General features: G+C 48.4%; 1 protein-coding gene across 2 annotated transcripts; it reads right to left on the reverse strand.

Moving 5' to 3' along the window:
- Positions 1–4,610: 4,610 nt before the first annotated feature.
- On the reverse strand, positions 4,611–8,277 carry TLE7 (TLE family member 7). Of its 2 annotated transcripts, none has more exons than XM_088800258.1 (9): positions 7,939–8,277; positions 7,799–7,818; positions 7,563–7,621; positions 6,853–7,062; positions 6,508–6,749; positions 6,168–6,309; positions 5,885–6,038; positions 5,285–5,358; positions 4,611–5,017 (listed from the first exon to the last, which is right to left on the reverse strand). In XM_088800258.1, the coding sequence occupies exons 1-9, from the start codon at positions 8,181–8,183 to the stop codon at positions 4,913–4,915; spliced, it is 1,251 nt and encodes a 416-aa protein (XP_088656384.1). In that variant the 5' UTR covers positions 8,184–8,277; the 3' UTR covers positions 4,611–4,912. The 2 variants fall into 2 exon arrangements, with proteins under 2 accessions (XP_088656384.1, XP_019613109.3); XM_019757550.3 differs by having other exon boundaries at positions 7,799–7,821.
- Between the last annotated feature and the right edge of the window lie 5,313 nt (positions 8,278–13,590).

Below are 13,590 nucleotides of genomic sequence, written 5' to 3' on the forward strand. Positions count from 1 at the left end.
CCCCCTTGAAGGTGGTTACCTTATTTCAAAGTGTGTCAACTTAGATGCACAGAAACAATGGACAGGACTTGCTCAAGGCAAAGATAAGCCTTTTACGAAAGAAGTAATATATCTGGGGTATGACTATCCACCACGATCTGCCCAGTTAGGAATTTATGATCAGATCACCCTGTGAGGTTACTTTCCATAGAACCCCTCTTTTCATCCCCAGTTCCCTCTTTTGGTCATAAATCAATCCCACGGATGCACTGATGACCAACCTTTTGGTCGGATAGTGTGGTCTCACAGGCCAGGAAAGCTCATTCAAGCCTTAGTATCGACATGGTGTTGTTGACGCCTGGGGATGAGGCAATACCGTAACCACTGGATCTGAATTGAGGCTGAATTTTCTAAAAAAGGGAAGGACAGGTACCTAGAAGGTGGTCAGGTCTTATGGCCTTCATTGAGAAAAAACACTGGATCATTTCTATCCTGTGAGCCACCATGATCCGAGTTTTGCCTTCTGTCTCATTTCTCTGTATTTGACATCTAGTATAACATTAAATAAGCCATGAAAAGATTATTAACAGTTATCTTACACATATTCAGTAATCCTAAACAATTGGACTATATAGAGAAACCCAAAGAACAAGTATAACTATTATTATGACTAATATCATAGCAGACAGGTAAGAACAACAAAACACAATAGATTCTGAGTTCAGTACCAATCCTTAGGTGTACAGGCCTTGTTGATGTCTTGGGATAGCTGTCTACCTCTGACGTCAACAGCTTCTGTCCTCGAGGAGTCTTTGATGTCCACTGTAGGCAGAGTCAAGTGTCAGAGACAAGGATAGACGTTTATTCACGGTTAGGCACCTGATAAGTCCCCTTCCAAAGACAGTGTCTTTTATGTGATGTCCTTTCCAAAAAACAATATCTAAAGTCTTCGTCTCCTAGGAGCTCCTTGTGAAAGGAAGTGGTTACCAACCTGGCATTTTCTTGAAGTGACTCTATCAAACCGTGGCAATAGTGTAAGACGTCTCCTTTCAATGTCAGCTCATAAATTCCTTCAGCTAAGTCCAGCTTAAATGCACGGTGATGCATGAAGGAATGCAAAAACCAAAAAAATGGGGTTTGCCAGGGAGCAGGGAAGAACCAAGAGGCCCTCTTGGGCTTCCCATATCTCCAACTATTTGTTTTTTGTTTTTGTTTTTTACCCCTTATTTTCCCACACAATTTAACATACAAGTCTTTTGAGGTATTTCAGGGGCCCGTCTGGAACACTGCAGTTATACCTACATACGTTGAGATTTTAACCCTTAAAATTCAATTTCTAATGAACACTAAGAAGTAAGCAATTATCATTCTTTAGCTTGGCAAATGTATGAAGACATTTTAGAAACTCTAAAAACGTATTTCATAGGCATCAAAGTCAACTATTAACATAGACTTATATTTGTAAAACCCAGGCAAAATAAAGACATGTCTGTTTTACTTAAACGGACAATTTTAAGCTAGTTTTTATAAGATTAATCTTAGATAACATGCACTTGAAAAGCATTTAAATTAGTTTCTGTGTTTCTGAGAATTTAGAATACCCAATCCTTATAAGCACTTACCTTTAAATTAATTTTAACAATATACCATCCAAAGGTCGAAAATTATCTCACATTTACAACATACATATACATATATAGAAATACTCAGACAAACACAAACAGACCACTTGGATCCAAATTTTGTTTTGGAGGCATTTACAATTTATATCTGTCCTTGACAAGTTAAGTTCCGAATGAACATCCCCTTTTAAAACAAGGACAACCATTTTTAATACCTCAAAGAATTGGGTTTATATAATAGATTGATCCATTTATCTAAATACTTTATCTTTTTATTTTTTGTAAATCTGTTTATATAGTTTCATTTTAGCTTAGGGGAGAAAGCCTTTTTAAGTTCTGAGACTGTCTCTAATAATCTTTGCATTCGTTCTGCCTAACTTCATAGCCAACTTTTTCTAATTGTGCATGCAAAGATTAATTTAGAAATATCAAAGGATCCCCATCTTGGCCATTTTAGTATAAATGGAGGCTGACCGTCATGGGGCTTGTCAGCCAGGAGGCACTATTTCCCATGTTAACTTTGAGATCGTAGAATCTGAACAAACTAGAGAAAACCAGCCCTTGCTTGTACATCTCCAGATGAACCAAATGTGGGGGACATCCCTATAGGAATGCTTTATGCATTTTTAATTTCAATGAACTTAATTTTTGAAGAACTAAACATTGCAGTTAGAGCTGAAGTTCCCTTTTCATCCCTTTATGGCCCTATTTCTCTACCTCCATCCCCAGAGATTACCACTATTTTGAATTGATCTTTATATTCCCTCGCTTTTTTCTCTTTTAAATTGTGTAAAATACACATAAAACTTACCATCATAACCACTTTAAATATACAGTTCCATGGCATTAAGTACACCCATATTGTTGTGCAATCATCATCACCATCCATCTCCAGAACTGCTTTCCTTTTGCAAAACTGAAACTCTACCCATTAAGCAATAACCTTCCACTTCCTTCTCCCCTCAGCTCTTGCAGCCACCATTCTACTGTCTGTCTCTATTAATTTGACCACTGTAAGTACTTCATATAAGTGGAATCACAGTATTTGTTCTTTTGTTCTTTTTACATCACTTAGCATATCTTCAAGGCCATCCATATTGTAGCATGTGTCAGAATTTCCTTCCTTTTAATGGCAGAATATTCCATTGTATATACAGTCATGCGCTGCTTAACAGGAACATGTGTTGAGAACTGTGTCGTCGTCAGGGGATTTTGTCATTGTGCAAACATCACAGGGTGCACTTACACAAACCTAGATGGTCTAGTCGACTACACACCAAGGCTCTATGGTCGTCAACTGCTCCGAGGCCACAAGCTTGTGCAGCATGTTACTCTACAAAACAACAGTAAGTCAAGCACAAGAGAAAATGATGCAATCAAGAGATGAGGTAAATACGATATGAGGCTGCTGCCAGCATAACACAGCATACTGTTTTACGGCAAACTCTTTTTTAGTAAGTAGAATAACGATAAAAAGCATAGTAAATACATAAACCAATAACATAACCACTTATGATTCCAATATTATATGGGAAATAACTGTGCGCTATACTGTTATCCCACTGGCAGCCCAGGTTCATTTATATCAGCATCACCATGGACATGGAAGGCTTTGTGCTATGACGTCACAATGGCTGCCACTAGGTGATAGGAATTTTTCAGCTCCATTATAATCTTATGGACCACTGTTGTATATGTATTCCATCACCGAACGAAATGTTATGTGGATGTATGTACATAAAACCACATTTTGCTTACCCATTCATCTACCAATGGGCACATTATAAATTTTGAAGTCTATTTGTTCCTATAGCCCAGGATAGATCCACTGTTGGCCTCTACCCTCTGTGTCATATTTTCACATGGATGCTAATTCTTTATATTATTTAGAAGCACACTGGCTACAGCAGGGTGGGCAAACTACAGCCAGCAGACCAAATCTGGCTGCTTTCATGCTGTGATCAGCAGAATTGAGTAACTGGGGCAAAGAAACATGTGTCAAAGTCTAAAATATTTACTACCTGGCCCTCTAAGTAAAAGTTTGCTATTTCCAAGGCTATAGTATATACTAACAGACTCCAAAATTTTAACAGCTCAAATGTAAGTTTATTTTTCTTTGATGTAACCGTCCAAAGTGGGCAGCTTTTCTCCATGCTTGATCCATGGACAGAGGGTGTTTCCAGCTAATGGTTCTGCAATCCTCTAGGGCTTCCATATCATTCGCCTTCAGCTGGTAGAAGAGGACAGAGAGCCTGGAGTGGACACCCCTACTCCTTTCGCCTTGGCTCAGAAATGAAACATGTCCTTCACTCATGATCCATTAGCAAGAACTAGGTACCCGACAACATCTCAAAGCAAAGGATGGCACAGTTGGTCCCCGGCTTTGCAGCCTCTTCCCAGTGACAACTTTAAGCTGCAAGCTTCAGTGGGCAGCTAGCTGTCTCGGCCATGCCAACACCAAGCAAAAAGGAGGCAGGATAGAAGAGGACTAGAAAGCAGGCCTATCTGGCTTGATTTCAGGAGCTGGTGCTTCTTCAGCCTGGAGAAGGCCAGACAAAATATTACATCATCACATCCTCAAACATGAGGATGCTGCCCTGAAACAGAGATAGGCAGCTTTTGTCTGGCACCAAACGCCAGAATTAGGATTAGAACCTCCAAAGACTCAGATAAAGTAAGGTATGATGAAGTAGAAGCTAAAAGGAGCGAGAGAACCATATTCCTTGGGATATGGTTAGACCAGCTCATGGAGTCTTAACCTGGGTCTAGACTTAAGCATTGCTGGTCTGTATCAACTCTGATACAATCTGAAAGTTTGTACATGTACATACATTTCTTCTTGAGCCTTCTTAAGATTCCAAGAATTCCCAGACCACGCCCCCCCCCAAAGAAAAGTTACAAACAAAACTAAGTCTGGTCTAAAACTCCTTCCCCACCCTAGAATTCGTTGAATGGTGGCATAAGCACTACACCACAATGAGTTTGTTCTTGGAAAGAACTGACCATATATCCAAGCCATTTTAATTTTTGCTTTTCTATTTTATTCATTATAAAGGCAAGTTTCCCCACCAAAATCCAGCAGTCAGTGGTAGAAAAATAACAAAAGAAAAATCCCTAAGCCGTACAATAAAAACCTGGGCGTACAGGCTAGGTGTGTGTGTTGGGTGGGAGGGGAATGGATAAGATGACCTGCCATTGAGGATAAGGTAGAAGATGTGGGAGGCACTGGAAGCTGTCCAGCGCCCGAGGTCATCCTTTCAGCTTGCTGGCCTTCTTTGGGTCTTCACCAGCAGGACCACGGCACACAACCTTCAATACAAGAGCTGGTAGACTGTGGCACTGTTTTTGGAGCCCGTGACCAGATACTGGTTGTCAGAGGACACATCACAACACAGAATTTCTGTAGACTCTTCTACCTAGAGGGAAAGAAAAGCCAAAAAAGGGACTACATGCAGGGGCCGAGCTTAGGCCAGAGATGATGGCTTCACTTAGGGCTCAGTTCAGGGCTCAAAGTGGAGCCCCTGAGTTTACAGGACCTTGAGTCCTCATTCCCTCCAATCTATTAAACGGCCCTGGATGTCATCTCAGAGGTACTTTCCAGCACTATCTCTGGGACCTGACTGACTGGTATCTGGGGTTATAGCTCCAAATGCCTGTGTTTTCACATAACGTCCTTCCAGTACCTGAAACAACCTTTGTAGAGAAGGTGCAGCTAAGCAGTGGATCGACTCATCCATTGTGGTCACAAAATAGCTCCCTGTGAAGGAAAGACAGATGGAGGGGCCAGATATTGCAGTCCCAGCTTTGTTCTCAATTAGACCAGGGAAAAGTTTTCTCTGCCTCAGTTTCCCCATCTATAAAAATCACGAGACACGACACGGACCATTCACTCATCTGCCCCAGCCCACCAGACACACACAGGATCATAGCATCACTGAAAAACAGGACAGTCAGCTGTGGCTTCATGCCTCTTCTGTCTGCCTGTGTCTTCAGGCTGTCGTTCTGTGGAGGACGCTACCATTTCAGAGAGACAGAAAAGGACAGGGGGTGAGTGGAGAGAAAAGACAGGAAAAGTAGCCAGGCCATCAGAAGAAGAGATACCGGTGGGGCAGGGGAAGGCTGAAGCAGAGGGAAGATCAGGGGTGAAGCGGACACCGGGATCTCCATCTGGCCGGTGTTGGGGCTGGTGAGTCTGAAATAAGGCTGGACCCTGACTCTTTGGGTGAGTCGACCCCCTATAGTGTGACAGGACACCCTGAGGTGTTACCTGGCTTCTCACTCACCACAGGAGGCAAACTTGAGGTTGTGGTGATGGATGTATTTTTGTATGACGGCCTTAAACTTCTCCTTCCGGTGCGTGTGTAGGATTATGACATCACTTGTTCTCAAGCCCACTAAGATCCATTCCTCACTGGGGTCGTGGGTAATGCTGAGGATCTGTTGGAAGGAAAGTTTGGAGTCAGCGCTTAAGAAGCTGCCAACCCCATCCTTCGACCTCGCTTCCGTGGGCACCCACAGCTCCTGGTCACAGAGACTGCAGTTAGCTCAGTGGCGGCCGCCAGGCACCTCATGGTGTAGACTGTGTTGCTGCAGTTTCTGGTAGCTTCTCAGGTCCCAGGAATACAGGTTGGTGTCTTCACCTCCAGTCCAGAACTTATTGCCTGCGATGTCTACACATCGGGACCCATATTCTGGGACTTCATGCTTCCTGGTGGGAAAACAACTCAGAGGTTCATGCACTGGTTGGACCCCTGAAGTTTCTGGCCCAGGAAGCCCCTAGGCAGCCCCCGGATATATTCTCCACATTGACTCACCTAATCCTACTGCACAGGGAAGAAAGAGGTCTAGAAAGAGACACATGCTTTCCTGAAGTCCTTCCCATCAGCTCCCCTCTGCCAGGTCATACCTGATCAAGATTTGGTTCCGCAAATCCCAAATCTCAACGAATCCTTTGAAACAAGCCAAGCAGATCTGGGCATTGGAGGAGATGGCCAGGGAGTAGCACATGGGGCCTGTGGTGGCCAGCTGTGCCCTGATGCGGGGCGTGGGTGCCAGATCCCAAAGAGTCAGGGTCCGGGACAGACCCGCAGTGATCAGGCTCTGCTCGTCCGGAAACAGCTTGCAGGTGAGGACACAGCTCTGATGGTCCTGTAGGAAAGGTTTACATTCTCCTACCACCTCGTCGAAGCACAGGCGCTGTCTTCTGACAGTTATGTCTGGGTTCCCCAAGGCCTTCCAGAATACCCCTCACCTGAAAGTTCAGCTGGGCCTGAGGGGCCTTGTTCCACGCATGCAGCGCACTCTCATCCCACACCTTGATGTAGCCGTGACCACACGTGTACACATGGTGAGTTGAGCTGCTGATGGCAGTGGCATACACTTTCTTGCCGTGGCAGAGTTTGCCAACCTTCCAGGACGCACGTGGGGTCCTCTGCCTAACCACTTCATCTGCAACAGGAGGCTGGGGAGAGAAGGTGGGTGGCCACGAACGGGTCATAGCCCTGGCCTGCCATCATCCAGGGGGGACAGTCTGCCCCGGTCCTTGACTACATTCCTAACCATTCATCCAACAGCCCCCTCGGGCCCTCAGGCAGAACTGTGTCATCATTTGGGGTCCCCAGACCATGACACATCCTTCTGCACTTGCCCAGGTTTCCTCCTTGATAAACAGGGCCACGTTTTGGGACAATTCTGAGCACCAGTAATGACTCGGAGCCTGGCTCCGAGCCCTTCAGGATGCAGCTCTAGTAACTCTGTGAGCTGTAGGCTCTGCATATTGGTGGTGGGAGATGGAGGGCAGCCTAGTTCAAAAGACACAGGGAGCCGCAGGACACCCACCACCTAGTACGGGAGAGAGAATGATGTGGACACATTGCACTCCCTCACCTTCTTCCTACGAGCTTCTTATCTGGCAGGTAACGGGGAAGGGAAAGATCCCACATTTTAAAACAAGACACTCACAACTGCTCTGAGGAATGACCAGACTGCTTCACTGGGAGGAGGAGAAGGACCGCGCCGGCCTGCAGGGAAATAGCCAATGTCCACCTACTCACAGGAGAGGGCATCTGGCAGCAACAGAATCACAGGATTCGGGAACAAGGCCGCTCTCTCAACACCAGGGCTTTGTTCCTCGTTCCCATCTGAGGCCCAGCCTCGGGCTACCACCTTCCCTGCCACACTCCCTGACTGGGACTCACCAAACTTGGATCCTGGCAGGCTGCTGTGACAAATGGAGAAAAAGGAAAGACATGGAACATGAAATGGAGAGCTCCGTGCCAGGATCCCCTCTCCCCAGGTCAGTCCCGGCCCCCCACCAGTCTGTTCAAGCAGTACTTACCTGGGGCTGAACTCGGCTGCTTCTCCTGGTTCAGCCTCGGAGAGCCAGCCGGTCTGCCGCTCAGATCTGTCTAGGCCCTGGAGGGCCCACTGGGGTGTCCCATACACGCCGCCCCGTTGGGACTGTGCTTGAGGCTCACGCTGGGAGAAAATGTCAGAGCTTTCTGGCTTGTTCCTCCTCTCTTCTGGGTCATCATAAATTCTGAGTATACCGAATGAGGAGGCCTCTTCCTTATCTCCACTCATGTTCTTAGATCGATGAAGTGCCTGAGCCACCTGGTTCTAGGGTTTGATAAATGGGCCCATCAAACAGACCCTAGGTTCCCAATTTGTCCTGACCCCCTGTAGCAAGACAGAGAACAGATGTATAATAGATATGCAGAAGCGCTGTTTGGGGTCTATTTACAACACCTCTCATGGTGAGAGCATTCAAAAGACCGGTTGCTGACTAACTTTTTATACTAAATGTTGGCAGCAATGGTGAAATTTTCACACAGACATTTTGAGATGTGAACACCAGGCATTATGTTTTTTCTTTTGAACATGCGGACTGCATTTCCTGTCCTATAAGTCAAACTCACCCTTTACTCTGGCTGTATATTTTTCAAAGGCTCATTCCCAGTGTAAATAAAACATCAGGCAACAGGAAGCTCCACTCACATCACAGAGCTTCTCGCCGCCTAGCGAGGACAGCGTGGAAGAACTCAGGAGAGGTCATGCAGACATGAGGTTCCATTTGGATGGGGCAAAGTTACAGTGATTTAGAGGCCAGTTGGTGGTGACCATCTTTCCTACCCTATGGGAGAATTCTGAGAACTGCATGGACTCACGCGTGTAGAACACTCAGAATGATGTAAGGCTAGTGGCAAACATGCAGAAAATGGCAGAGACAGCATTTATTTGTGGGCTGTGCCAGGCACCAGAGCTTGGAGGATTTAAGGCAGACCAGGCGCCTTTGTTCAGACTGTCCAACAGCTAGCCCCAGCAGGCCCTGGGGAGACCCAGCATTTCATTAACAGGGCATATCAGAAGCCTCAGGGACAAATGCTTTGATGCAACCAATGCCTTGTTGCCCAGGCTCAGTCGTTAGCTCTCAGACACCCCCTCTCCCCGAATGCTCAAGCAGACACCCAAGAACCCCAGCTGTGTCTCCTTGGGAAGATGCAGGCGGAAGTTGCAATCCAGCCTGCATTATTCTCGACACATTTGGAGCTCTTGCTATGTGTTTGCTTTTCAGCCAAATGCTTTACACAACTGACCCCATTTTATCCTCACAACTGTGTGGGCCACATTTTAACAGATTTTAAAAACTGAAGGTCAGAGCGGGTGAGCAAATAGCTAGAAATCACACAGAAGAGGTTCAAACGCTGACCTGGCTGGTTCTAAACAGTCTCCTTTCCTATCTCCCCATCAGAGGAAGAAGGCAATACCCCCCATAATTACAAATGCAGTTACCCTCAGACCTAGCACTTCCACTTTAAGAAGTTTACCCTAATAACGCACTTGAATGTATGTGAGAAAATATATGTACAAGCTGAGGCATTACAGCATCGTTTATGATAGCCAATGACTGGACAAACCCAATGGCCACAGGGGGAACTGGTGAAGTAAGTTACATGCATTAAGTGGAATACTACACAAGTGTTAAAAATAACAAGGACACTAATGTATAGACAGGAAAAATTCCAAGGTGTTAATGGGGGAGGGGTGGATTCAGAACAAAAAAGCTGCATAATATACAGCTTTTGGGTTAAAAGAAGGGTGGAAATGAGACTCTTTCTTTGCATATGTTTGTATGCACATAAGACATTGGGAAGAGTAGTTGCCTTGGGGAGGGAAACTGGCAAACAGGAAAGAAGAATGGGAGAAATATTTGTAACTGTATAACTTGGGATAGCTTTTTTGAATCTAAATTAAAAATTGTTGGAACTTGGATCTTTTTTCTCAACCAAGTTCTTTCTTTCTCATCTTCTCCCAAATGATAATTTGGGGTCCTCGTGATTCTTAGTTACTTGTTTAAGTAATGTAACAAATTTGCATGGACGTGCATCCCACTCCTTTAATGGGGACACCAAAGCTGGCTGCACCCTGATGAGGGTGAAAGCACAGAGCATACGGATACCCAGCCCAGTGTGAGGAGGGCAGGCCAGCTGCCCAGGTCCCCGATTGGGGGTTGGATGAAGCTTAAAGGGAGCGAGGTCTTTTAACCAGGGTTTCACCCTAAGAATAAGACAAGGCTTTCTAGAAAAAGCAAAAGGAAAAGTCAATAGCACCGATCCCGCTTCTGTTCTATCCCGAGCTGAGGATACAGAAACCCCTTCCCCTTAACAGACAACTCTCTTTCCCAGGCTTCAACACAAAATGCTAAAGCTGGGGCAAGGTAAGAAACTCACCAACCCCCCAGGCATGAAACTCACCTCTGAAGGCAGAAGCTCAAACCCTGGAAATGGGAAGTCTGTAGAGCTGAGACCCACCAAGTTAATGCTGGGAACAGCCCTCCCCTAGCTCTGGACCCTCCCTTCCACACCCAGGCACCATCCCAACCCCTGCAGTGCTGCTGTTTTTAAACTTTAGTCTAATTGATAATCAAGCCCTGGGTCAGGTGTCTGGGCCAAAAGTGGCTCATCTACCAAGTGTGACCACAGCCAACCAAAGAGCCACCACTGGGCTGCCATTTCCAGTTAAGCCTTGTGAGCTTAGACAATGGGTAAGATGGGGATCTGCCAAGTAAATTCAGGGCAAGAGACAAGATGGAATAAGAAAGTTTAGAAGGACAAGTCTGGAGTGGGTTCGGATGGCCCCACAAGAGGCAGTGCTCACACAACGACGGCGGGTTAGGTTGGGGTGTACACAAGAACGATTTCAAATTTTTGTCTCCAAGTGAATCCCCTTTGCTTGGGAAGGCTGGCTTTGGGCTGACACCAATATGGATGAATATCGGAGGAAGGAGGGGCCACTTTTCCTTTTCTTTCCCCTGTCTGGCTTGAACAAGCCTGGCTCTGTGATCTTTGACCAATGTCTCTGAAAGTGAAGATCAAGGAGGCTTTTCTGCGGCTGTCTCTTCCAGTGGTTCTTAAATTAGAGCACTCAACTCATCAGAACCCCCTGGAGGGCTTGCGAAAGCAGAGTCCTGGGCCCACCTCCAGAGATTCTGATTCTGTAGATCTGGGGTGGAGCCTGAGACTTTGCATTTCTAACAAGTTCCCGGGTGACGGTGATGCTGCTACAGCAGGCCTGAGGACCCCATTTGAGAAGCACAGACTACTTCCTCTATCTGGTGGGCCCTCTCTGGCAGGAGGGGAAGAGGCAGTGAAGCTGGATCCTCTCCTGCCCTGTTACCCCCATTCACCTCCTGCCCTGTTACCCCTCCCACCGAAAGCACTCTTCTGTTCTAGTTTCTTTTACATTCATTGGCCTCAGGCAGTTCAGCTGGTGGTTTTCTTAACCTTGCTTCCCTAGGAGATGAGCCAGCAATCTGGAGGTGCCCCTGCCCAGAGACCCTGGCTAGCCATAGCCAAAGGTTGGTGTGGGGAGGAACCCCAGCACTTGATGGGCAAACGCGGAGGCCAGAGTGTGGATCATCAGGGCGGGACCTCAAACATCAGCCTCCAGATATTTATGTGGGGATGGAGCGCTCTCTGATGGGCAATTGGAGAGTAACCCAATTCTTACCACCTGTAGGAGCGTTGTGCTCTTAGCGCGGTGCACGTGACGGTTGTACCCAAGGTACTGCTCCCCCACCCCATCCCATCCAGCACTAGAGCCCCCTGGGAATTCACCTGGATGCCTGTTGTTGATGAAAATGTAAAAACCACATAAACACAGGCACAAAACACTTCTTCCCTTACCTATTCACTGACATCATCCATTCAACCGAAATTATTCGCCGGCAAGGTCCTGCCTGGCCCAATGAGCTGCCTCCCCCCACCCCCGCAGTGAGCTTGTGGTCCATGGGGAGAACCCGCAAACCAGCCGCTCCAAGTGAGAGTGGGCAGAGAGTGGGGAAGATTAGATTGAGGTGAGAGCAGAGAGCTGGGGGAGGACACGGAGCAGGCAAGACTGATCGAGACCCGAAGGCCAACAAGGGGGAGGCGGCATTAGGCTGAGCTCAGTGTGAAGAGGGAGGAGGGAGCCCTCCGGGTAGAAGGGACCGTAGGTGGTATGGGCGTAGGTGGTATGGGTGGGCCCCTCCTCCCAGTTCATCTTGTACTTCCTCTTTTCCCTTCTCCCTGTCATGGGAGCCTCCAACCCCATTCCTTACCATGAGCCTTTCCCAGGAGAGCGCGGTGGCAGGTCCCATCTCCCCCATCTTGTATTGTCGTTCTTATCCACCTCACACCCGCCGCCCTTTATGGAATGTTTGGATTCTGAATCCTGCATTCCGACTTCTGTCCTGCACTCACCTCTTGCCTCCCAAGGGACCTTTCAGGCAAAGGCCCCTGCTCTTCACTCTCAGGGCCCGGCTGGAAACTGGTCCCTCCTCAGTCCTCCACACAGCGGCCCTACTTCTGTGAGTTTACAATATGGACCTCTGAGTAAAATTTTATTAGGGCGGAAGAAGATGCTTCTTTTCAGAAACGTTTGTAATGCGCTGGCCTAACCTTTCTGAGAGTCTTTCCCGCCCCAGCCCAGCTCTACGTGGTCAGCGGCCCCTGAGGGCCTCCCAGGTCTCTAAGACCATATCCACCTCCACCCTCACCCCCGGCGGACCCACGAGAGATTTTCCACCAAGAGCTCCGACCTGACTGCCCTAGGACTCTGCTCAAAAGGTACTCTTCCAGAAGAGAGCAGGGGCACCCCGCCGCCCCTCACCCCGTGGCCGAGGGGACTCCGGGCAGCCCTAGGGTTGTTTTCTTCCTGCCCCTGTGGAAGAGCAGGCTGGGGAGGCTCCTACCCTGCAGTAAGCGAACTGGCCACCAGGGGCAGCAGGAGGCCAACGCTGGCTGCCAGTGACTCCCAATGGCTTCCGCCAGCCCAACTGCAGGTCTCAGGGCCCCAGACGCGCAGGCCCGACGTCCCTGCTCTTTCTCTCACAGAGGCCAAAGTAGTCCCAGAGCGAGAAGGCGCGCGCCCAAGGCCCGCCGGGGAGTGAAGGGTGGCTGCGAAAGGCTGCCCTCCGCTCCCCTCGCCGGGCGCCCGCAGCCAAGGCCAGGTGGGATCCGGAACCTCGCGTCCACAGGCTGGGAGCACGTGGGCTCTGGGCTCTAAGGCCAAAGACAGACGGCAGACACACGGAGCTACCCCTTACCGTGGCGGGCTGGAGAAAACCAGCCGGGCGAGGCGCCGCGCGGCAGTGCAGCCAGCGAGGGCTTCCTGGAGGATGGGCTTGGGCTGAGCGTGGGTGGGATTTCAGTGGCCCTGAGGGGGTGGGGGCCACACTTCAGGATTACCGGAGTAACGGGTGAAGGGGGACAACCGGCGCGGGGCGCAGCTGGCGAGCAGCGGGAGGGAAAGCTGGAGCAGAAGCAAAGCTCGGCAGCCCGAGAGCAGGCGAAGGACCCAAAGCTCTGCAGAGCAGACTCAGACCTGTGGCGGGAGCCCGGGGAGGCCTGGGAGCTGTCGGATTTGCTGAGACCACGTGGTCTGTGGTGCATATGGCGGGGAGCGCTGGGGGAAGGGGCTGCGGGGAGCTCGCTGAGGCGAAGGCCAAGCC

Source organism: Rhinolophus sinicus, chromosome 8 (assembly GCF_057876585.1).
Source record: "Rhinolophus sinicus isolate RSI-liver-muscle chromosome 8, RSI-T2T, whole genome shotgun sequence".
NCBI lineage: Eukaryota > Metazoa > Chordata > Mammalia > Chiroptera > Rhinolophidae > Rhinolophus > Rhinolophus sinicus.

Excerpts from the sequence above, each read along its gene's own strand:
- TLE7 (XM_019757550.3), bottom strand. The coding sequence starts at position 8,183 with ATGAGTGGAGATAAGGAAGAGGCCTCCTCATTCGGTATACTCAGAATT. Across the intron at positions 7,622-7,798 it reads CCTGCCAGGATCCAAGTTTG|GCCGGCGCGGTCCTTCTCCT; the intron begins GTGAGTCCCAGT and ends ATTTCCCTGCAG. Across the intron at positions 5,359-5,884 it reads CCTCAAGTTTGCCTCCTGTG|GGAGCTATTTTGTGACCACA; the intron begins GTGAGTGAGAAG and ends TTTCCTTCACAG.